Below are 23,728 nucleotides of genomic sequence, written 5' to 3' on the forward strand. Positions count from 1 at the left end.
AGGTAAAGAGAACTAACATTCCTTTAAACGTACGACAGTATACCAATTTGGTAGGGTCAATTATCAAAAAAAGTAATTTCACAGGAGAAAATTATTAGTTCAAATGTTAAAATAGTTTTAAAAATGAATACCTATAACAAAAATTAAAAAAAAAAAATTTAACATAAAAATTTCTTATTTAACCATATATTTTTTTAATCTATCACATTTGTTTTGAGAAATATATACCTATGACCAACAGAGAACTGCTTGATAGATTAATACACTTCCCTAACAGCCTGCTTTGATACTGCTTGCCGACAAGAGGACAACAACTTGCAGAGGTTGTTATAATTTCGGTCATAAGTTTGCAACGCAGTGAAGAAAACATCTCCGACCCTACACAGTATATATATTCTTGATCAGCATCTCTAGGAGAGTCGATCAAGCCATGTCCGTCAGTCCGCCGGTCCGTTTGTCCGTCTATCCGTCCGTCCGTTTCTACGCAAAATAAACTCTTAGTTTTAAAGCTATCTGCATAACCCTTTCCCAAAAATTGTCTTCCTATTGCAGGAAGTATATACATAAGTAGGACAAGCCGGATCGGACGACTATATCATATAGCTCCCATAGGAACAAAAAAGAATAATTGCTTTGAAGCTTATTATTATTTTTCTTTGAAAGTTTTTGACAAATAGTAATGGTTTAATACTTCAAAATTACGGTTTAAATTTATTCAGCTCGGCCGACTATAACATATAGCTCCCCTGTGAACAATCAAAATATAAATAAACAAGAAAGGAAGCTGAGTTTTATTTGGTTTTTTTTGTTCTTCGACATATAGTAATGGTTAAATATTTTAGAATTATGGTTTAAATTTCATTAAAATCGGAGGACTATAACATAAAACTCCCATGGGAGCAATAAACATATTAAAAAAATTTGTTTGTAAATGTAACTTTTCTATTTTTAATTTTTTTTAAATTCTTTTTGACTTATTAATTATTTGACAGTTTAGAATTACGCTTTGAATTTTATTTAAAATGGAAAACGATATCATACAGCTGCCAAAGGAACTATCTAATAATTCAGCTGCAAATCATTATAGCCTCGATGTTTTTAAACATATTTGCAAGTAAATCATAATTTTAATATTTTCAAGAATATTTGATTTTTGCAAAATCTGCAAGGGTATATAAACTTCGGCTTGCCGAAGTTTGCTTCCTGTCATATGTCAAATTGAGTTTAGTTTTGCGTTATTATTTATTTTCCTGACGGGAAAATTTTATTTGGGTTATCTTCCTCTTCTTTTAGGTGTGTTAACTTCTAGAAGGCCGATCAGATGTTTTTGCACCAGCCTGTGTGTCTGTGCCTGTGAAAATGAGTCGCTTCAACTCTTTACAGTTTCTTAATTCGGGAGCAGTCAACGATCAACGACGAACTGCCGTTTTCCGAAAAAAATGTACTTGTTATTAAATGTTATTCTTAAGTTTATAATAATCAGTGAGAACAGTCAGAACATAACTCACTGAATAATCATTATTGTAGAGGAAATTTAAAACTAATCAAAGGTCTGAATTAAAGTTCGAAGTTTCATATCTGTCAATACATCCCAGCGTTCCTATGGGATGTGTGGGCACGGTTTTGTTGACCACTTGTTCCACTACTTATTGTTCCAAAGCCTGTGTCAAATCCTCGTTGCTACCTTGACGTACATTTTTGTACATTTTTTTTATTGTAATTTCAGTGTGCCCGCAATCACTTTCTTCGATACCTAGTATTTTAACTGAATCTTTCTGAACACCATTTAAATAGTGGAGTGAATACTACTTATATTTTTTTGAAAAAATATATATACAAAATCGCATTGAAGATGTTGTCTCCGTCATTTACTATTATCAACCGAAAATCGCTGAAGTTTTTTTTTTAGGATAAAGAGTAATGTCCACGAACCGCTATTTAAAAATACCCGGATGGCTGAAATTTTACTACCCTGCTTGTGTGCATTAAATGAAGGGCTGAGATACAAACATTCAAGTAACCTTTAATTGAGATTTCACTGATTTAAGAACTGTTTTGAATAACTTCTACGAACCTACGCGAAAACCAAAAGTGTTCAAGTCGAAACTAGCGTCCTTTTAGCTTTGTAGCATACATACACACAATCAATTTGTATACATATAATAACGTGTATGTACATATGTATGTAGCTGCAGCGAAAAATGCAGGTATATCGGTATCAATGCAGGTCCATATGTATACGCCTGCATTCATATACATATAATACCAATGAATAGTGACACATAATAATGCATGAAAGCAGGTCCTTAAAGTAATATAGCAATAGGAAGTGATAGATTCGTTAAAACAGAGAATGTGCATTTATTCAAATTCATTTTTTGTCCTGTTTAGCTGGACCTGAAACAAATATTTTGTGATGCCATCAACATTGGGCACTCCGCATCATAGTGCGACAGAGGCAAAAGAAGTTGTAAATTCGAAATAAAACCACTCAGAAACATAAAATGGTACCTACTTGCCATTCTGTTGGCAGCGACGAATTAAAAGACCATTATATTAAAAATAAAACTTCTTCGGAAAAAAATCTGACTTCTCTACAAAATGAAATCATTAGCACACTTCAACCCGCTTTAAAAGTCCTTCAAGCAGCAATAAAAGCGCAAAAAAGATCTCGACTTGTTTCCAAAATGTCATTTTATAGCATATTATTGTTTATCATAATTACGGTTCACTTAAGATTTACGAATGCCGACCAGGGTACGTATAGCTTATAGCTTCATCTTAAATCAGAGAATCGCATTACTATAAACTTAAATTTTTTCTGCAGTTGTGTTGTTGGATACAACCAGAGAAGCGACATTGGAGTGGACCAGGTATCCCTACGGTCCTCAAGCTCAAACTCCTGGGGTATGTATTACGTTGTTTATTATTCTTATAACCAAAACACAGAAGAACAAATAGGTTAAAAACGTAGGGATTAGGTTCAACTACCCAAAAAGATAATAATACTTAGTTAATTGTTTCGTTAGCCTTTAGTTTTAACTACATGAACTAAATAGCATTAATTGTTACAGAATTTTTTTGTGTCTACCGATAGATATGACCGAAACACACTCAACGAGTCAAACACCTACGGTTTAAAATGTCACAGAGCAACGTGACAGAAGTGTTAAGTGTTTTGCGATTTGTAGGCGTTAAAGTGGGCGTGTGGCTCCGTTTTGAAATAAACTTGATCTGTGTAGGAAAAACAAAAAACACGCCAAATCCCAAATATCTAGCTTTTGTAGTTTCCGAGATCTCGACGTTCATACAGACGGACATGGCTTTATCGACTCGGCTATATAAATATACTTTATATGGTCGGCAACGCTTCATTCTACCTGTTACATACTTATCAGGGTTTCGTAAAAAAAATAATATATATTTAGTTATTACTAAATTATTAAAGTAACCCATTACTAGTACGTGAAATTCAAAGCTTTTTTATGGTTAGAATTAACCGATTTATTTTAAATAAGCACCATTTTTTTCTACAATCGCCATATTGATGGTAATTTCATCATACCCCTCTCATAAAAGCCTTCATCCTTATTTGCAAAAAACTGAGTCAGTCGGTTTTCACAATCCTCTTATGTAGCTAATTTTACACTATCCAAATCGTTCGACATTGATAGGAAAAGGTGGTAGTAACTTGGTCCGGACTGTAAGGTGGATGCAAAAGAACCTGCCATCCAAGCTCTCGGAGCTTCTGGCGAGTGGCTATTGACGTGTGTGGTCTAGCGTTGTTCTCATGGAAAATAATTCATTTCCAATTGGCCAAAGCGGGGCGGTTCTGGGCAATTGATTTACTGCTTGAATGACGGTTGAATTCAACGATTTCCATTATTTTGTCGGCATTTTTGACGTGTCTCATCTTTAACATAAAAATTCACAGAACGAAATCGACGAATCCAGAATTGTGCATGGTTGACAGTTACAGTACTAGGGCCATATACTCCGTTTACATTTTCAGCTGCCTGGCTTGCGTTTTCGCCTTTGGCAAAGAAAAATTGTAAAATATAGCGAATTTTTTCTTTGCTGGTCTCCATATTTATCGAGCTCTCAAAGCGTTTGTGTTATCGATCACAAAACTTTCCAATCGACTTAATTTCTTTTTCATTTACTTCTCCATAACTTATTCCACAACCACAATTTTTTTAACTCAATAAGTTTTTAATTTCTTAAAAATAAAAAGATTTACAAAAACATTTGAAACCCGCGATGACATTTTTTTTTAGTATCTGTTTATCCGCTAGTTTATTACCTATGATCGGTTTTATTACCTCTTTGGAACCTTTTTTTTATCACAAGTTATCGCATATTTTTAATAATAAAATATTGACAAAAGCTTTAAGAAAAAAATTCTTTTACGAATTCCCATTTTGTTGTCCTGTGTAATTGTTCTAATGGATGCAGGAATTCTGTAAATCTGTTACATACAATATTTAACGTATGTAACGGATTTAATTTTGTTTTTTTTTTCATAGTTGATAATTTAAATTTCTAAACAATCATTTAAATATATACCTTTTCTAATATTCTAAAATATTTGTATTTACTTTCAGTGGGTAGAAGAGTCATTTACAGATTTTGTAAAGGGCATTAACTGGAGAAGTTACGTTGTTTGTGACGTGGCATATCACAATGTCAACAACTGGCTGTGGTCACCGTTTATAGATCGTGGACCTGCTAACAGGCTTTACATTGAAATCCAGTTTACAATACGCGACTGTTCTTTATTTCCAGGTAAATATTCGTGTTTTTCTTTTTCAGAAATAATCGATTTTATCAACCATTATCAACCATTGTAACTGATGATAGATCGAGTTAGCTATTTATGATAAACTATAACATGTATTTATTTCACCACACGCCAATAAAAAATATTTTTATTTGGTTACTTGTAAACTTAATAATTAAAAGGCGCAAATGTTTTTTAGTTATGCAATAATGGTGTGAATACAATCTAAAGACATATAATTTATCTTTTAACCATTACATTCTTATAATAGTTTACCGCTTGGCATTCGCCAAGATCCAAATTTCCCTTAGAAAATAAATAAATTAATAAAGGGGGAAAGTACCCGTAGAGGCAGAAGAAAAGGATAAACTTATCGTTTAATGACGTTTAGAGGTTTCTTTATAATATAGAACAAAGGCTTAAAGTCAGAGCTTACAGTTATCGACTAAAATCAAAATAAGTCAACTCAAACAGACGTTTGGGTAATAAACTTTTCAAATATCTTTAAGTTTTCTCATTATAGCATTACTATTATTATTAGTATTATCTACTGAAATAGTCAACCGTTGCAATAACTTGACAAGAAAAGAAATACCAAAAACAAGCATTTAAAGACGAGGGGTGGTGGCACTATTATTATTTTGACCGCAACTGTATATGTAAAATAGAACGGAACATAACTAAAGGCGGTCCTTTTATTTTTATATAAGAATCCGTTCTAGTAAGACTTTAATTGCTTGTAATTGTAAAATTGTAATTTCTTCTATTTTATATAGCTTTACAGCTTTTTCGTATGATTTCGTTTTGATTAAGGCACATAAAACACATATATGTACATATACAGCAACAAATACATCGCAAAAGCACTGAACTAAGTTCTAATTGTCGATTGTGTACTTTAATTGTTTTCTTTCAAAAAAATATTACACATGTCTTTACTTTTTTCAGGAAACGCTTTGTCGTGCAAGGAAACCTTTAGTTTACTGTTCTATGAGTTCGATGCTGCCACTCGAGAGCCACCTCCGTGGCAAACAGACAGCTACAGGCTAATCGCTCGCATCGCAGCGGGAGAGGGTCGCTTTAATCAGAACTCCGATGTAGATATAAACACTGAGGTTAAGAGCATAGCCGTGAACAAAAAAGGCGTTTACTTTGCGTTTAGAGATCAAGGCGCTTGTATAAGTGTTCTGGCAGTAAAAGTCTATTATATTACGTGTCCGGCTGTTACCGAGAATTTTGCACATTTCAACGAAACACCCACGGGAAGAGAAATAACTATTATTGAGAAGCAAAATGGAACTTGTGTCGAAAACGCAGAACCTTATGAGGCACCAACGTACCTTTGCAAAGGTGATGGCAAGTGGACAATTCTTACTGGTGGCTGTCGTTGCAAGGCCGGATATGAACCAAATGATTTAAATAAAACGTGCACAGGTTAGTATTATTATTAGTAGTATTATTGCCAATTAAAAAGTTATGTTTTATGTCATGCCATAACCATGGTTTAGACTCATCGAATTAACAAGAAATTGATTTTAGCATTTATGATGGTATATTTTGTATATATTGATTTATAGTTAACATTGAACTGTCAATTTACATCTACAAGGCTATGTACTAAACTAAGTGTAAATTAAATTAAATTATGCAAGACACTAAATGACTAAATATTACATGGTAAAAAAACATAAATGTTTGATGATAAGCAATCAATAGAATTCTCCAAAGATATTACAGGATATACTGCGTTATAATTTCAAAAAAGCACCCGAAAGTGCTCATGGAGAGCAAAATTGGATCTACAAATTGGCAAGTGAATAGGGCAAAAAGTACGAGTAAATCCGGAGGGAACAGTGATGTCAATACAGCAAAGGAGAAGGCAAGAGTTCACCTCACCTCTGAGAAGCTTAGGCAAAAAAATGACTTCGCTGCACATTCTACGATCTTAAAAAGACTTTAAATCAATTAATTATGTTATGGGCGCGCAAAGTTGAACTCTTTTAGACGATTTCCCGCTAAATAAGCTAAATTTTCAAAAGTCAAAAAGTCACAAGAAAAGTAATCAATTATCCAGGACTATAAAACAAGTCCTCAAATTTGTTTAAAACTGACAGACACCCAAAAATTTGTATTTTGATATATACCATAAAAAGTATTTGAATATCTTTTAAACCGAGCATCATATACAAGCAAATTGTCATTCGACGCGTATTAATAACAAAATACTAAAAAAAAAATGGAGTATATTAATAAACTGGGACCACGAGATCTAATTTAAATTAAATTAAATATTTAGTATGCTACTTTCAGCGCTTTTTATCCTGAACCAAATAATTTTTTTAAGTCTTGGTATGCAATCCCGATTCTTCGATTGGTGTATTTCTCGTTAGTGATATATATTCTTGATCAGTATCAATATCCGAGTAGATCTAGTCATGTCCGTCTGTCTGTTCGTCCGCATGAACGTTAACATCTCGAAAACAACAAAATGCTCGAGATTTAGGGATTTGACATGCAGATTCTAGTAATTTCTACACAGCGCAAGTTTTTTTTTACGAGGCCGCGCCTACTCTATCGCCTTCAAATCTCGATAGTCTGTCACGTCATTCTGAGGCATGTTAGACCTTAGCTATTGGACTTTGTGTGTGTGTTCTCGGTCTTATCTATACACAAAAACCGAGCTATTATTTTAGAAGTTATTGAGCTATAAAGCGCTCTGCCGCCGCTCTGCCGGCAAAACCGAAAACAGAACAAAAGAACTGTTAGCGGTGGTTCAGGTTGAACAAGCAAAAATCTATTAATTAACCTTACCCTCTCATCTTAGGTGTACATTTGTAAACCATAATTGGGTTTTAAACTAAGAAATCATATGACATTTTGCATGTAAAACCTATTAGCTTAACACGAATAAGAGAAAACCTATGTTACCTATTTTAAGTTAAATTAAATGATTTGGTATCATACAAATATTACAACTTTTTTAACATAAAACGGAAATGTTTTTTCACAAAATTACTTTTTATTTTCTCATCCCTAATTTCAGAGTGTCCGCTTGGAACATTTAAATCCCCTGAGGTAACAAAATGTACGCCATGTCCACCTAATTCGAATTCTTCAAAAACTGGATCACCATTTTGCAAGTGCATACCAGGATTCTTTAGGCATCCGAATGATGGCCGACATATGCCTTGCTATAGTCCACCAGCTGCACCAACAAATGTTACGTTGTTGTTTGTTGATCAAACAAGTGCCATTATATCCTGGAGCGCTCCAATAAGGAATGAAACACAATCGAGCAAAGCGCAGACAACCAAATATCACAGTGATATTGTGTACAAGATCCGGTGCAATATGTGCAGCCCAAACGTAATGTACAACCCATCAACAGACACATTCAACGAAACAAAAATAACGCTCACAAATCTTGAACCGGTAACGACTTACACTGTGCAGATTCACGCAACTAATAGCGTCTCACATCTTACCGATTCAAACCGGTACTCCAACGAATCGGCATTAATGGGAACCAATGACAATATATTTTCAAATACGTCGTTTTTAAACATTCCGTTGGATTTGAACGAAATAAAAACTGGTCATGCCGACATTGTTTTTACAACTGAGTCAGTTTTGCTCTCAACCGTTTTTAACTTACGCATATTAGCCATAACCAGTAAGGATGCTGATCTGGAGTGGGACAAGCCTGTTCAAAGTGATTCTCCACTTGAGTTTTATGAAGTTCGTTGGTTTCCCAAAGTTGAATTAGAAGCCATCAATAAAACAGCTTTGAATACAAAGGAGACAAAGGCACACATAGAAGGCCTGTTGGAAAACACCGAATATGGATTTCAAGTTCGCTGTAAAACGATAAATGGTTTTGGTTCCTACAGTAATATGATTTATGCACAAACTCTTCAATCCGTTGGCTCAGGTAAATGCTATCTTTGATTTAATAACAATAAATACTTATCATGTTATCTACAAATCGACAGTTTACGACGATTCTATGCAAATTCGATTCATTGCTGGAGCCATTGTGACAGGCGTTCTATTTCTAGTAATTTTCATTATCGCTACAGTATATTTTATGAGATCCAAGCATCAGGATGAACTTGATAAAAAATCTACAAATCATTTGCCTTTACCATTGGACTACGCTAGCAATGAAGGTAAGTTTTTACTTATAGAAATGTATTTTTAGTTAGTAGTTAAAATAAGTCATTTTATCATTTGTAATGCGTTTTTATATATTCACACCGGACCACTCCGTCAAAACTATGAAACATGTAAAGCCAAGCGTCCTTTAACAGCATCAAAAGCAAATGATCGATCGAGCAATTTTTGCATTTCTGTGGGGATAGAATTAAATAGAATTGGGATTTGATATATTGTTGTAGTATGAAATCTCCCACAGTTCGCAAACCGTCTTGGATAATAGATTTTATGCACTTTTAGCTCATATTAACAATATCTAACTAGTTTTTCAAACGATTGCGCGTTTTAAATTTGTTTTTAGAACATCATTATATACCGTAGTGTGGATAAAATAGCGAACCTTTTTTGGTAACAGTGAGTACCTTTTTGATTGTTTCGTTTACAAAATTCGATCTTTCCTAACCCGAAGATTCTAGTTTCTAAAACAAACAATATTGGCAATATGGCGTTAAGTTATAACTCGAATTTGTTTCAATATCTTAAATTTAAGTCGACAAAATCCTTCAGAGACCAAACCTTAATTTTCCGGTGCAGTTGGTTTTATTGAGAAAATGAACCTCAAAATTTGTTGTATGTGGTACCACTTCTTTTTAAGTGTTAATAAGGTTTTTCACTTGTTTTCATTCCTATTTTGTTTTCTATCTCTAGTTCCCTATTAAATCGATTAAACGGCACATTGTTGAGATAAATAGTTGGTTGGCGTCCTTAACGTAGCAGTAATGAAAAAATTTAATCTAACGTCGTTACTACTAAAAACATAGTTGGTGCTTTTGAAAGAAAAACTTCTCTGCAAATGACCAAAAATTCCAGAATGAATTAAAATTGAAATGTTTTCCAAAACGTTAAGTCCTTAACACATTTCCTCGAGTCTCATCTGAAAATATCCTTCTTATTCCTAAACAGAATAAATTCTTACTGGTAATATACTGGTACAATCATCCGGAGGTCGTGGTGGCAGTGGAATTTTGATAGAAAAAAACTGGTTTACAAATTTAAACCGACAAAATTCCTCTAGAGACCAAACCTTGATTTTCCGGTAGTTCGACTCCTGATTCAGAAAAGGACAATATATTTTGTAAGGCACAATTTTTTTTTTAAAGTGTAAAAAATTTGTTTTTTTTCCTATTTTCTTTTTTATCTCCAGATCTGCTTAACCGGTTTCGATCGATACAGAGTTTAAGGATAAGTTTCCTGATATAATAATAGCTTGTTGGCTTTGTTTATGTTCCGTGTTCAAGATAAAATAGTACAAAAATTACGGTTCTAAGGCGTTTTTTTAAGAATTATGTTACGATGTTATGTTTCGGCTTGCTGATGTAAGCTTTCTCTCTTATATTTAAACCGTTCCGGTTTTCAAAGGTCGGATACCCGACTAAAAGCATTCGTACTTGTTACTTTTCCATTGTCAACATATAATCAAACATATTTTCAATACAATATTATTCTTATTTTTATTTTTAGTTAATTCTATGGATACTACTCCAATTGTCAAAACCCTTCACTTAAACGGTATATCTTTACGTAAATTTATATGTCTTTGTTATTTTTTAAGTCTGGATAAGTGGTTATTGGCATGTTTTATGGTGATATTAATTTTTATACTTTTCAGGGTATTATAATTTTAAAACAAATTTGCAAAGCAGTAAAAAACACGTTCTACGACTCTTTAAAATGTAAATATGAGGAACATCAGAGTTATCACTTTTATACGTATCAAAATAACTGTTATTTTGTGTTTTAATTTTATTTTTTCAAAATAAATTGCAACGACATATTTATTTAACAAAATTACCTGTGATTAAAACCTTTTAAAAATAACGCCAAATATACCATTATTAACGTTTTTAATTTCTTATTTTAAATTTAATCTTTCTTTATTTGGTCAATAATTTTTGTATAAACATAAAAACATTTTTTTGTATTATGTATACATTTTAGATGCAATTCTGCAATACTATATAGACCAATATGTTCTTAAGTCAGTCACATTTATTTGTTGAGTTCTTCGGGAAATATTATGTCAGAAATGTTAAGCATCCACCAATCTATTTTTATGGCCTGGCAATGGTATTAAAATTTAAGTCAGAAGTTTGCAGCGCAGTGAAGGAGACATATCAAACCCTATTATGTATATATACTCTTGATCAGCATCACAAGGAGATTCAATCTAGCCATGTTCGTGTGTTTGTCCGACCGTTTCTAAGCTATCTGCAAGAAACTTTCCCAAATTTTGTCTTTCTGTTGCAGATAGTATATAAGTGAGAATGAGCCGATTTGGCCCACGTTATCATATAGCTCCCCTAGGAACAACCAGAAAATAAAAAAAAACTTTAAGCTTCGCTGCTTTTTAATTTTTTTTTTTTATTTATAATAACTATAATCATTATAAGTTTTATAATAAAAATGATTTAGTAGCTTACATTTCAATGTTTTACTATTTTCTTCAATAATTTTTTTTTTTTTGAGTAATTTAATAAAATTTTGAGCATAATTATAATTTTTGATAAAAAAAAAACAACTCATAAATAATAATTACTACAGAAATCAATTTTTTTTACTCAAAATAAAACTCGATTTTTCGCAAAAAGTTTAATTTCCTAACATAGGGATCCCAAAGCTACCCTTGATTAATGATTTTTATTTTTTCGGTTCTAAATAATTCGAATAAGTCACGGTGTCTGTGTTAGAGTTTTCTATAAAACTGTTTCATATCCTTGTATAGGATTCACAAAGCTACAATAAATAAATTAGTAAATAGCCACCGAAAAGCTGCAAAACACCCAACTACTCAAAAATTATGATTTTCATTGAAGAAAATAGTAAAAATATTAACAATTTAAAAACCATGAAAAAATGCATTGATTGGGCAATGAGAATGATTTTAGTACCTATTCACTCATTAATTTCTAGGCTCATTACAAGTGACAGATTTTTTTATTTGAAAACAAAAATAATCATTATTTATTAATCATTATATGTATACTAAATATATCAAAAAAATAAATTAAAAAATTATAACTTCACTGATTATTTATTTAGTTGATTTAGTAGTTCAATTTAGTTGTTATAAAGAATATTTAAATTGTGTAATAACTGGAGGATGTATAAACTTCGGCTTGCCGAAGTTTTCTATATTTCTTGTTGGTTATAAAAATAAGAATCATTTAAATGGTCATATAAATGTTTGTCGTCAATCTTGAAAACTGAAATGGGTTTCTTTCGCGAACAAGTTTGACCAAGTTTCTTATCTACGATATAATTTTACGTCGCCATTTTTTTTCGGATATATAATTCTAATTTTTAACCAGCTGTTCAGAATGGCTGTTTTGTGGTTTGTTTTTGACAAGTTGTAGTATTTTTTGACCATTGTTGGAGGTAACCAACCTAACCTCTTCTAGCAATAAGCTGCTTTTAAGACACAAAAGGTATATCTTATATATGTGGCCGAGAAAACAGAAATGTGTTTCTATTTGCAAAGTGCGCCTTAAGTCTAATATGAAACATGGTTCGGCCATTCGCGAGACAAGGGAGATAAAACTTGGAAAAATTGCTGGTGATAAGGCGGTAACGGGACGAGAAAGGTCTTAAAATTAAAAATCAAGCTTTGAAAAGCTTTTCCGCAGTCTTTATATTCTGTTGATACCAACAGACGAATAGTGCATTTTAAATCCAATTTCCTTAGCTTTCAACAAAACAGTTTTTATTACTCAGATAAATAATTGCGGTGGCACCGTGAGCTTAGGAATCGGGAATCTGTACAACACACTGTGAAACTGCGGACCCATAGCAGGTAGAAGGTAGGCCAGAGGAAAAATGAACAGTTTGTGATTATGTTAATATGTATCAACTCGATCAGTATCAACCGCTAGTGAAAACGCCGTTTGTAAAATGAATTGTTTTAAGCTGTTTCATAGGCGGAAACAAGTATTATGTTTCCAAGTTTCGATTTTTGTACAGACCACAAAAGGAAAAAAAAACCTAATCGCTCTACAACACTTTTGGTTACATGTTGCATAAATATTGTATCACAATGACCAAAAGGTCCCAAAGTGTTCTCTAATTTAAAGATGAGCTATCCGCCTAACCTATCCTACGAGTTGCATATTTTTACACGACCCTTGTCACTTCTACTGTAGCTCTTCCCACCACCGGTTTTAGAGGTATTAACATAACGTTATAATGTGACTATTACTTACGATTATGTGTTATCTAATGCCCATATATACTAGCTACTGGGCTGAATATTTATGAAAAAACAAGGTTATGCCAGATTTTCTAGAATTTAATTTAAATTAACCGAATATACCGAATATTATTTAACTCAAAACATGTTTCTGAGATCTATAAAACTGTATCGAGATAGTTTTGTTGGTTATAGGTTAGAAGGGTTTTAATAGATTAAAAAATGGTGGTTATGGTGGCATCTTCTTTTTATGGTCGTATCCGTCATGGGTTTTACCTGCAATAAAACAATTAAAAACAAATAGTTAAGTTTCATGGAAATAGCTCTCAAATTTAGACTAATTGGCGTAGAAACGGTCTTATATGAATGGGAAATGCCTCCTAAACTGCTTTGCAAACTTATGAATTCAATTATAAAAATAACATCATTATTTACATTATATAATCATAATAATATATCGGATTACTGGTAATTTTATCAAGCTTCTTATTTTCCATTGTCGGTTTTAGTGACGACGCCTCTGTTCGGCAACAGTAGAAGCTACGTGGATCCGCATACATATGAAGACCCTAATCAAGCTATCAGGGAATTTGCTCGGGAAATCGATGCAAACTACATTACTATAGAAGCTATTATCGGTATGTTGTAATTTGTGTTAATCGCCCATTTTACCAATACCAATTACCGTTTACCCTCTTTTTTACTTAGGAGGGGGAGAATTTGGCGACGTATGCCGTGGTCGCTTAAAAATTCCTCCAAATTTTGTGCAGGACATTGATGTAGCAATAAAGACATTAAAACCAGGTAAGTTTAAAAGTCACCCCTTCAAAAAGCCCTTTTCTAAATGTGAAAAATGTTATAACTTACTTTTTAGGATCTTCGGAAAAAGCTCGCTGTGACTTTTTGACGGAGGCTTCCATTATGGGACAGTTCGATCATCCAAATGTTATTTATCTGCAGGGGGTAGTTACACGCTCCAACCCAGTTATGATTATTACTGAGTACATGGAAAACGGCAGCTTGGACACATTTCTTCGTGTGAATGATGGAAAGTTTCAAACCCTGCAGCTCATTGTAATGCTTCGAGGCATTGCCAGCGGAATGGCTTATCTAAGTGATATGAACTATGTACACAGAGACTTGGCGGCTCGTAATGTTCTTGTTAACGCCCAATTAATATGTAAAATAGCGGATTTTGGATTGTCACGCGAAATTGAGAATGCCAGTGATGCATACACAACACGGGTATGTATAATAGAACAATATATTTCTTAATTTAACTTTTGCAATAATGTTTGCTTTGCTGAGTAATATACGGATACGCTTAGTTTTACTGAATATTTCGTTTTTGTTATAGCTCCGAGGCTAATTCAACCTATGCTTGCCAAAATTTATTTATACAATCTTTCGAATTACTTTTCAAATCGTCCCCATGAATTACCATTTTATACTAAACTATCATGTTTTATTTTAAAAGGGTGGTAAAATTCCTGTCCGCTGGACTGCGCCAGAAGCCATTGCCTTTAGAAAATTTACTTCCGCATCGGATGTTTGGTCATATGGAGTAGTTTTATGGGAGGTCATGTCCTATGGGGAGCGTCCATATTGGAACTGGTCAAATCAGGTATAACCCAAATATCCAATTACTTATTAATTATTAATATTTACTATTATAATAAACCTTGCGTAGGACGTTATAAAAAGTATTGAAAAGGGGTACCGCTTACCAGCCCCGATGGACTGCCCAGAAGCCCTTTACCAGCTAATGCTGGATTGCTGGCAAAAGCAGCGTACTCATCGTCCGACATTTGCCAGCATCGTCTCAACTCTAGACAACTTGGCCAGGCAACCGCAGTCATTATTGACAACTCGAAACTCACCCGAATCGGACGGAACGCATATTTTGGATACCCAGCGTGGTCAAAATATATTCATAAGCACTGACCTTTGGTTGGAGCACATTAAAATGTCAAGATACTGTCAGCATTTCAAAGAGGCTAATTTAATTAATGCTCAACAGGTGGGTTATTTGAGTTCTGGGCTCATTGGTGGATTTACTAATCGGAGTTTGTGTACAGATTTCTAGGCTCACAGCTCAACAATTGTCGGATATGGGAATTACTTTGGTGGGACATCAGAAAAAGATTTTACATCAAGCCCGGCAACTGGACACTATAATCTAACCGTTCCCTTTCAGCTTAGTGGTTTAAGATGTACATATAAATAATATATTATAAATTTAAAATACAATATATATATATAGTTATATATATAAATATTTATAAATCCATAAATGACACGTGTGAGATACAGAAAACACAGGAACACATAACATAGTATAAGGATTTTATAGGTTCTCTTAACGAGAACTTTAGAATATATGATAGAAAAAGTATTGTTTTTACGTCGCTTATAATAATGATTACTTTATTTATGTGTAACAATTATTTAACATACAATTTTTCAAGATAATTATACAATAGCGTCGCTTGGATTGCTTAGCTTTTTTTAAAGTTTTTTGTTGTGATAAAAGTGACATTAAAAATTTTTCATTTTCATTAGACTTTAATCCATGGCTTATTTTGCATAAAATATTAAAACTTAATAAAAGCACACTTGTGCATACGGTATGGGTTTTTGACCTAAAGAATAGAATGAACACCATCGTACCATAGCTAAACTACATTTGTTAAGATGTTTTCATCATCTGAAATGACCGGTAAGTCAGAAATTGCAGAATAAACAGATCATCATATCATATAATGACTTAAAAATATACAGAAAAAAAAAACAAACAACAGAGGAAGCAAACTTTGGCAAGCCGAAGTTCATATACCCTTGTTATAGTTATTTTATTCATTCTTTTTATTTCTGTGGGAGCTATTTGATATAGTCGTCCCATTTTGATGAAATTTAAACCGTCGAAGAACTAAAACAAAAAAATTCAAAAACAGCAAAGTTATAATTTTTTTATTTATGGGAGCTATATGCTATAGTCGTCCGATCCGGCTCGTTCCGACTTATATACTACCTGCAATAGAAAGACAACTTTTGGGAAAGATTCATGCAGGTAGCTTTAAAACTGACTAGTTTGCGTAGAAATGGCTCTCGACTCTCCTAGTGATGCTGATCAAGAATATATACTTTATAGGGTCGGAAATATCTCCTTCACCGCGTTGCAAACTTCTGACTGAAATTATAATACCCTCTGCAAGGGTACACCGAGCATTACGCAGTCTCTATACATATTTATTTAATATCGATACGTTTTTTGTTATAAGAACACCAAGGTGACCAACACGCAAAGTTCTAGTCAACGCACATTCACTTTGCTCCTAGCGCTTTTAAGTTCAAAAGGAAAAATATATGTTACATAATTTTCAATGAATACTCAACGAGTAACGGGTATAGATTCGCGCCTGGTAGGTCTTTCTACTGAGAATGAAGAGCATTGGCGTTACTGCCGATTACCAGACCTATTTTGTGCAACTCGCTGCGCAGTCACCTAACTGGTTCTTTCTGGTTTACTGGAATAGGTGCAAAGGCTTACAAGCATATAATAGGGGTTGGGGTAGAAGATAAAATTCGTTAATGTATTTTAGGCGAGCGGCATCTTACACTATTTTTTTTTAGCCTCCACGTCGTTATAAATTTGGGCAAAATACTGGCCTAAGTATTTTAATAGATTTTGCTTTGACGCTCGCAATTGACTAAGTGAGTTTCGGGCCTGTGATCAGACCGCTTTTTGTGCTATTAAATAATAATAAATAAAATAATCGCCCACAAGTAACTAGATTGGGGATGTTGTATAAGAGTTTCGGCGTTACACTAGCCCCTAAGTTGAAAACAGAAACCGACATCAATCGCTTTGGTTAAATTTTTGTTTTTTCGGAGCGGAGTTCTACTTGAGAAACCGATCAACGATTTGCGATAAGATAGATAAAAGTCCTGTGAACGAAGTATGGTCTTATTTGTACAAATAAAGTTAGAATTAAACGTTTTTAAGAGACTCACACAGGCTCATGGAGCTCATACATAACTCAACAATGATTCAATATATGGAGAAATTAATTTCTAGTAAATCTCTTTGGCTGTTAGACAGGCCGTAGGTAGCAGATGGAGGTGCCCCAGGGCCCCGAACAAAAAGGGACCCGCCTGGGCCCCTTCTTACCGGCCATGTATCTCGTATCTCGTTTCCCCAGGGCCCCTGATGCTCAAGTTTTGGACCCGCTGTTAGACCTAGATGGTGGATAAACGTTCCTTATATGCGACACTTGTTTGAATTTACAGGTCGGCGAGTTAGAGGGGGTTTAGTAGCCTGATTTCATTAGCACATTAAAACGCATTTAGCCTTTTATTTATTTAGCGTTTAAAATAAATGTGATAAATAAATGCGTTTAAAAGCCCCGAACGGAAAATACCAATAGTTAACGATGTTTCGTTATGGCCACCACTACAACAGCTTGTTTTTATGTTCAAGGATGGCGCCATTCTTTATTTCTTTCGAATATAAAATCTATTTGAATAAAAATGACTGAAAACAAGAGCAAGCGCAGCAAATCCTGATCGCAGCACCATAATCCTTTTCTGCTGGTTCTCTGGCAGAAAAAAACCGCCCACTTACACGGGGATTTGTGTTCATTCTTAGCAACTTTGGTAGTCTTCTCAGCAAACCCGTCAAACAACACTACAGTTCTTTCATGTCGTCCAAGTTGGCAAATGCTACGATAGCGTTGTGGATATCCTGCTGAGCATTAAAGAGTTCCGTAAATTCACTCATATATATTTCATTTCATTCTCTTTCCACAGAAATCAAAGGATCATCTACCATCCGTTGAACGGTTTTGCCGTTCCAACAATTTTCCAGTTAACAGGCAGATTTATTCTTAATATTTTTAAATTTAACAAACTTGTGTTCAATCAGAATTAGTTTATAGTGATATTCTTTAAAACGACTATATACAAATTAATGATTTCCGAAAGATAAATTTATCTGCAGGTTTATTTGTGTTGGTTGAGTATTTTTCCAATTAGTTTTTGTATCGTGTTTCGTATTTCCTATGGATACTAATAATGTGGTCCAATTTTTATAAATCTAAAAACCAAATCCCTTTTTTGTAAAAATTACAATATCTCGAATATCCAGTATATCCAGTGTTGGAAAAGGTACTAGTGTTTTGGATCTATGTAAGGTACAAGGTATTTGAGAAAATAAGTACCTAGGTATGGTAAAAGGTACTCAACTTGTAAGGTATCTAGGTAAGGTAAAAGTTACAAAAAAAGAACCAAAAAAGAAACGAATAAATTTTTGTTTAGTTTTGAGGTCAATTTGTCATTCACAAAGTTGTAGATGAATTATGATATTGTGTTTACGCTCTGACAATTAAGTCTGGTTGTAGAATGTGTAAAAAGAAACATATTTTATCTCGCATTTGAGGTGGAATTAATTTGTCTTCAAGTTAAAGATAAATTATGCTATTTTTATTAGCATTTTTGCGAAAATAATACAAAATGTAATTAAGTGATAATGAAGCTAATTTGAAAACAAAAATAAATACAAATATTTTAATACCTATATAAATAAAAAATTATAAATAATAACAAATAAAAATAATTGCCTGGGAAAGGTAAAAAGAAGTCTCACATTTGTTTACCTAGGTAAGGTAGAGGCACAAGTATATAGGTACATCCCAACACTGAGTATATTCGGAGTAACCCGGAATACATGTAAAAGACCAACAACAATACTAATGGTCCAGACTGCTCCTACTTAAATAATTCCTAAAATAAAAGACTTTTTGAAAGTTTCATTTAAAAAGCTATAGAATTGAGACTAGAAGCAGGGGACAAACGGTCGGATCGATCCGCTTTGGGATGCTGATCAAGATCACGATTTCTTAATACACGTTTTCGTTATTTCTACACTACACATTGTTTTTAAATTCAACACGATTTAAGTTCTAGCCGGGGGATAGAAAATATTTAACACTTCCAGTATACACTGTTTTTTAGAATTGCATAGCGTATTATAATTCCAGCCAGCAGTGAAGGCGGCATTTCCGACCCTCAGTTAGTTTTAGTCCGATCAACCAGAAATTTTCCAGCAAAAGCTGGATTGCCGAAGTTTGCTTCCTTTATTGTTGGTTTTGTTTTCAAACTTTTAGAAACTAATATTATAAGAAGTTTACCTATCATATTTATATGCAAAAATAAAACAATTTATTTTTTCCGAAATCTTCGCCAATAAAAATGCATCATGGAGCTATTTTTAGTAAAGTATATATATTATATTTTTTAAGCGCCACAATTACACAAAAATTCTGGGTAAATACAGGTTGTGTGTATAAAAAAACGTTAAGGCTTTGGTAGAATTTTTTTAAGAACAGGCACATTCTACAACCTGCATATCACTCCATGTGGAAATCTTCAGCTTGTCGCTGTGATCTTCGTCTACATGCAATATTTCGAGCATTTCAAGTTTTGAAGGGGCACAGCACGGACGTGGTGCACGGCTATGATCCTCTTGCCAAATAAGACTTTGCAATAGGGCGTGGTGATGGGCCGGATTGTGGCGCGGTGGACATCGTCCATGGCAATAGCCGGCATCGAATACTTTTGGCTGCAGTATAAACTCAAACCCCTTGATGTCCTTGAAGGCAACGTCCAACTGATTTCTGCAGCATCGTTGGTGCATTTTATAGCAGTTGTTGTTCCATTTATCCTTCCGCCAAGTGGTGTCCTGATCCGTACGATGGTGCACGTACTCTTCGCTTCTATTGTTAGCCAGCATAATGTGATGAACGTCCAAGTCGCCTTCTTGGTGGGACTTCAGGGAACCGTGTCCGATTATGTTTAGGACTGGCATGAGGTTGAAGCGTTCGTTGTTTGGAGCTGCCGGTTTTGCAGATGCTGATTGCGACGGACTAGAATCGCTTAGTATGCGAGCTCCTACACTCTTACATCTATCACATTGAATTTCTATGCCCAAGTTTTCATGGCTTTTGTTCAACCACCCCCGAACAGCTTTGGTAACGTCGAATTCTATCCACTGAGTTCGGGTTTCTTCCAAACCAATATTTTCGAACTCGATTTTTCGAGACGCTAGCAACCTTCGTCTGTTCGCTGAAAGCAATTGATATACTTTGAGATTTAACTGCCGACTTCTGACTTTTTTGGACTGATTAGAGTTGACATCACCAGCATTGCAATTATTTACTATATTCACCGCATTATCGCTTCCAGAAGTGTGACTAAATTTTCTTTTTTTAGGTCCTTGCCATCGACGGAAAGTTTTTGCCAGGGATGAGCTGTAGAGAAGCATAAGTCTTACATTGGCTTCGTCAATTTTATCATGGTAGATTTTGGCATCTTTTATGTTTGTCAGTGGAAAGTGCAGAAGAATGTTTGTTTTATCTTGTCCTCCGAACTGTGGGTCTTCGTTATTTCTTTCAGTTTTGGAGTGTCTTGGCCTGCCCACACTTTTAAGTGATCTCTTGTGACGCCATCGTCTGTGGCTAATGTCATTGACTTTGTTCGTGACAATGCTTAAAAAGTTTAGGTCTCCTATTGAAGAAGCTCCCATATAGTTATTAAAGTAGTTCGTGCCCTTTTGCTGGTTACTCCTTAGACGATTTAGGTATTCTATATATTTGTTAGCATATTCATCTTGGCTTATATTGACCTGTAAATAGACAAAATCGTTAAGGCCGATTTTGTATACTTGTACTATTTTCTTACCTTTCTCATGTCTGGTATTTTCTTCATCCCAAGACCCTTCAAAACAAGGCGTTTAAGTCTGGCTTCGTCGACGCGTTTTGGATGTGTCACTTGCTTCGGCTGATTATTGTGATTGCTAGCTTCTAATTGAATATCTCTGGCTTCTCTCTTTTGCCTATTTTGAACCGGTGCAGTGTCTTTCCACTCGAATGCTATTTTTTGATTGGTTGTGTGAGGCATGTGATTAGACTGGCTTATATTATTCAGACTATATTTATTTGAACTGACATTATAAAATGAGTCTCTGCTTTGTTTACTAATATTTTTAAGAAAACTGTTGAGAACCTTCTCCGTACTTGATATTTTGGTTTTAGTTTTGGACTGTAGTTGATTGTTCTTTAGGCTCTCTGCTTCGTTTAAACTTTTGAGCGGCGAAATGCGAGTTTGCACATGCTCAGTTTCTTGTTTATGTGATGGAGGCGATTCGTTTGAGCTTGACGTTTGGCGGAACATTCCATGACCACTGACTTGCTGCTGAGTTGGCAACAATAAGACAAATATTAGCCATATTTGTGAGTACTTTAAGGGCCTAGTATAAAACTTGGTAAGTTTAGATGAAATGTGTTTGGTGCAAGGCAGCCGTTTTGAAATATGTTTTACTTTTTTTACGTCTATTATATTCGCAATAGTGTGGCAAAAGTATGTGTAAAAAATAATTTGTAAAATCCGGACAGACTTTGTTGAATTGGGATTCCCAGCTCTACAACTGTGTTTCGAAAATTCGTAGCACTGTGGAATTTGTTGGTTTTTTGGCGTAAAGTTTGGTTCATTGTCTATTATCATGTTTTCTCCACATGGCCATCAAATTTCGTTTGAAATTGATAGTTACAAGATTCTTGTTCTTTCCATTCATTCGATCTCTACTCTCAAACTATCTAGCCTCTTCTTTTGTGTTTATATGCACGCACAAAACTTTGTTGTAAAATGTTTACGTCCACACTTTGTACTTGTTTGTGCACATGAGTTCGGTGAGCATCCGTTGGCTTTAAGGTTCAGGAATTTGTTTTGTCGATTAATTTAAGGAAACAACACAAAACACTTTCGGGAAAAGTAAATAAACGATCAGAGTTCCCCGAAAAGTTGTACATATTTTCGTCTCGTTCGCACTCTCATCCACATTCCCATGCACAATAACACCGAACCAGTTCGGGCGTTGCTTCGCATTCGACTGAAATACCCCACAGCGAATGCTTACTTAACAGCAGCAATATAAACAACATTCTCACACACCCACACATACTCCCACACACACTGGACACTTGCTCTCACAAACACACGCACATGGCCACGTACAGTGTGACGTGAACACTCAACCATCGAGTTCAGTTCATAACCCGCCCATTCCGACCTGGCCGCTTCCATATGTACATCTTTCACGGGTATGTGTATTTCCGATCAGCATGCGTTCTCAATGACTGCATCTCTGCCTTCCGTTTAGCAATGGCTGAATCACACCGGCACCTGGTACAACTTACTTAAACTTAAGTTTCGCTTCAACATTTATTTCCAGAAGATCAAATGAAAAGCCACTCCACTAAGGGAAGAGAATTATAGCGTGATTCCATTGTCGCATTAGTGGACTTTTTAAATGTGCCTGATGCCATTGGCGCATTAGCATTTAGCTAACGATACTCCGACATGTGAGTGGCACGAACAGCTGATCTGGGCTTGTTTACTTTTGAATTTATGCAAATCCAAAAGAAATTAATTTAAAATAATGAATAAGAGTAAGTTTAACTCGGACGACAAGAAAGGAAAGCTGATGGTGTTGAATTTGCAGCGTGCGCTCTTGTTTTCAGTCATTTTTATACAAAATAGATTTTATGTTCGAAAGAAATCAAAAATTGCGCCAACCTTGCATATAGAAAACAGCTGTTATAGTGATGGCACAAAGAAAATATCGTTAAACATCGGTATTTTTTCTTAAAATAAATACATATAAGACATTTTTTAAAAGTTCAGATAACCTTTTAACAACTAATTCATAGCATTAAAATAAAATAAAGTTGGAAAAAGTACTTCTAAAAGAGTTTAATAAGTTTGATAGACTTTCAAAAATATGATCCGTAAAAGAATTTTCAAAATTCGAATTTTTTAGGAGATACAGCTGATTTCGTAAAGTGGCGTCCGAGTCATTATACATAAATCTTTCCTAAACTTTAAACGCGTTTTTCTCGAAAGTTCCTTTATTTTCCCTTATGTTCCTTTAAATTTTAAAAATAAACAAATTTATGAAAATAAAAAACAATATTATGCGAATATGTTTTAAAACATCGAGGTAATATCAACCTACAACTTTTCGGTTAGCCCTCGCTGAAGCATAACGACGTTTAAACCCTTTGAGTTTAAATGGCCAAGAGCGGTTACCATTCAGTAAGTCATTCTTTTGGGTAAATATTTACTTTTCTGTCTTTTGTGAACAATTTTTCTGACTCCCGAGCAATTAAAAAAGCGTATAAAAGCTATTTCCTTGTTTGTATTTGGGTGTGTGCCGGTTTAAAGGAAAAAATGTTTGGAGGAACTTATTGCTCTTAAAAGGGGGTATAAATGCAAACGTGAAGATTGAGGTATTTTTCATAATTTTCGATATGTATAGGTCTTTGTGAAGCGTTTAAAAATGGAGAAAAATCTGTTTATCTTCGCGCTTTACGCTCGGAGCCAGTTTTCATTCCTCGCCCACATGCTCGATCTGAGGCACTTAGAGATCGAATTCAAATTAAAAATTTTCACAGCATATTGTCGAGATGAAAGACTATTTTTTTAAGCAAACAAAA

At 34.3% G+C, this 23,728-nt stretch overlaps 2 protein-coding genes across 7 annotated transcripts; one reads left to right on the plus strand and one right to left on the minus strand.

The window, feature by feature from the left end:
* The first annotated feature begins 1,759 nt into the window (after nucleotides 1-1,759).
* LOC108145302 (ephrin type-B receptor 1-B) lies at nucleotides 1,760-15,863 on the plus strand. Of its 6 annotated transcripts, none has more exons than XM_017270625.2 (14): nucleotides 1,760-2,207; nucleotides 2,392-2,757; nucleotides 2,828-2,907; nucleotides 4,605-4,785; nucleotides 5,729-6,214; nucleotides 7,824-8,711; nucleotides 8,773-8,949; nucleotides 10,457-10,504; nucleotides 13,661-13,816; nucleotides 13,887-13,982; nucleotides 14,053-14,423; nucleotides 14,656-14,802; nucleotides 14,869-15,198; nucleotides 15,257-15,863. In XM_017270625.2, exons 2-14 carry the CDS (start codon nucleotides 2,505-2,507, stop codon nucleotides 15,359-15,361), a joined length of 3,318 nt encoding a protein of 1,105 aa, XP_017126114.1. In that variant the 5' UTR covers nucleotides 1,760-2,207; nucleotides 2,392-2,504; the 3' UTR covers nucleotides 15,362-15,863. The 6 variants fall into 6 exon arrangements, with proteins under 6 accessions (XP_017126114.1, XP_041564552.1, XP_017126115.1 ...); XM_041708618.1 differs by having other exon boundaries at nucleotides 1,766-2,207; nucleotides 13,688-13,816; XM_017270626.2 differs by having other exon boundaries at nucleotides 1,766-2,016.
* Nucleotides 15,864-19,441: 3,578 nt separating this feature from the next.
* On the minus strand, nucleotides 19,442-22,129 carry LOC108145303. The gene is made up of 2 exons (XM_017270633.2): nucleotides 20,916-22,129; nucleotides 19,442-20,859 (listed from the first exon to the last, which is right to left on the minus strand). The coding sequence occupies exons 1-2, from the start codon at nucleotides 21,735-21,737 to the stop codon at nucleotides 19,555-19,557; spliced, it is 2,127 nt and encodes a 708-aa protein (XP_017126122.1). The 5' UTR covers nucleotides 21,738-22,129; the 3' UTR covers nucleotides 19,442-19,554.
* Between the last annotated feature and the right edge of the window lie 1,599 nt (nucleotides 22,130-23,728).

This window comes from Drosophila elegans, unplaced genomic scaffold (assembly GCF_018152505.1).
Source record: "Drosophila elegans isolate 14027-0461.03 unplaced genomic scaffold, ASM1815250v1 contig_349, whole genome shotgun sequence".
Taxonomy (NCBI): Eukaryota; Metazoa; Arthropoda; class Insecta; order Diptera; family Drosophilidae; genus Drosophila; species Drosophila elegans.

What these genes read in the sequence shown, in the direction of transcription:
- LOC108145302 (XM_017270625.2), top strand. Translation starts at nt 2,505, where the DNA reads ATGGTACCTACTTGCCATTCTGTTGGCAGCGACGAATTAAAAGACCAT. An exon ending in TCTTCAATCCGTTGGCTCAG is followed by an intron (nt 8,712 to 8,772) that starts GTAAATGCTATC and finishes ACAAATCGACAG; the next exon opens with TTTACGACGATTCTATGCAA. An exon ending in TACTATAGAAGCTATTATCG is followed by an intron (nt 13,817 to 13,886) that starts GTATGTTGTAAT and finishes TTTTTTACTTAG; the next exon opens with GAGGGGGAGAATTTGGCGAC.
- LOC108145303 (XM_017270633.2), bottom strand. Translation starts at nt 21,737, where the DNA reads ATGATAATAGACAATGAACCAAACTTTACGCCAAAAAACCAACAAATT. An exon ending in AAATACCAGACATGAGAAAG is followed by an intron (nt 20,860 to 20,915) that starts GTAAGAAAATAG and finishes GTCTATTTACAG; the next exon opens with GTCAATATAAGCCAAGATGA.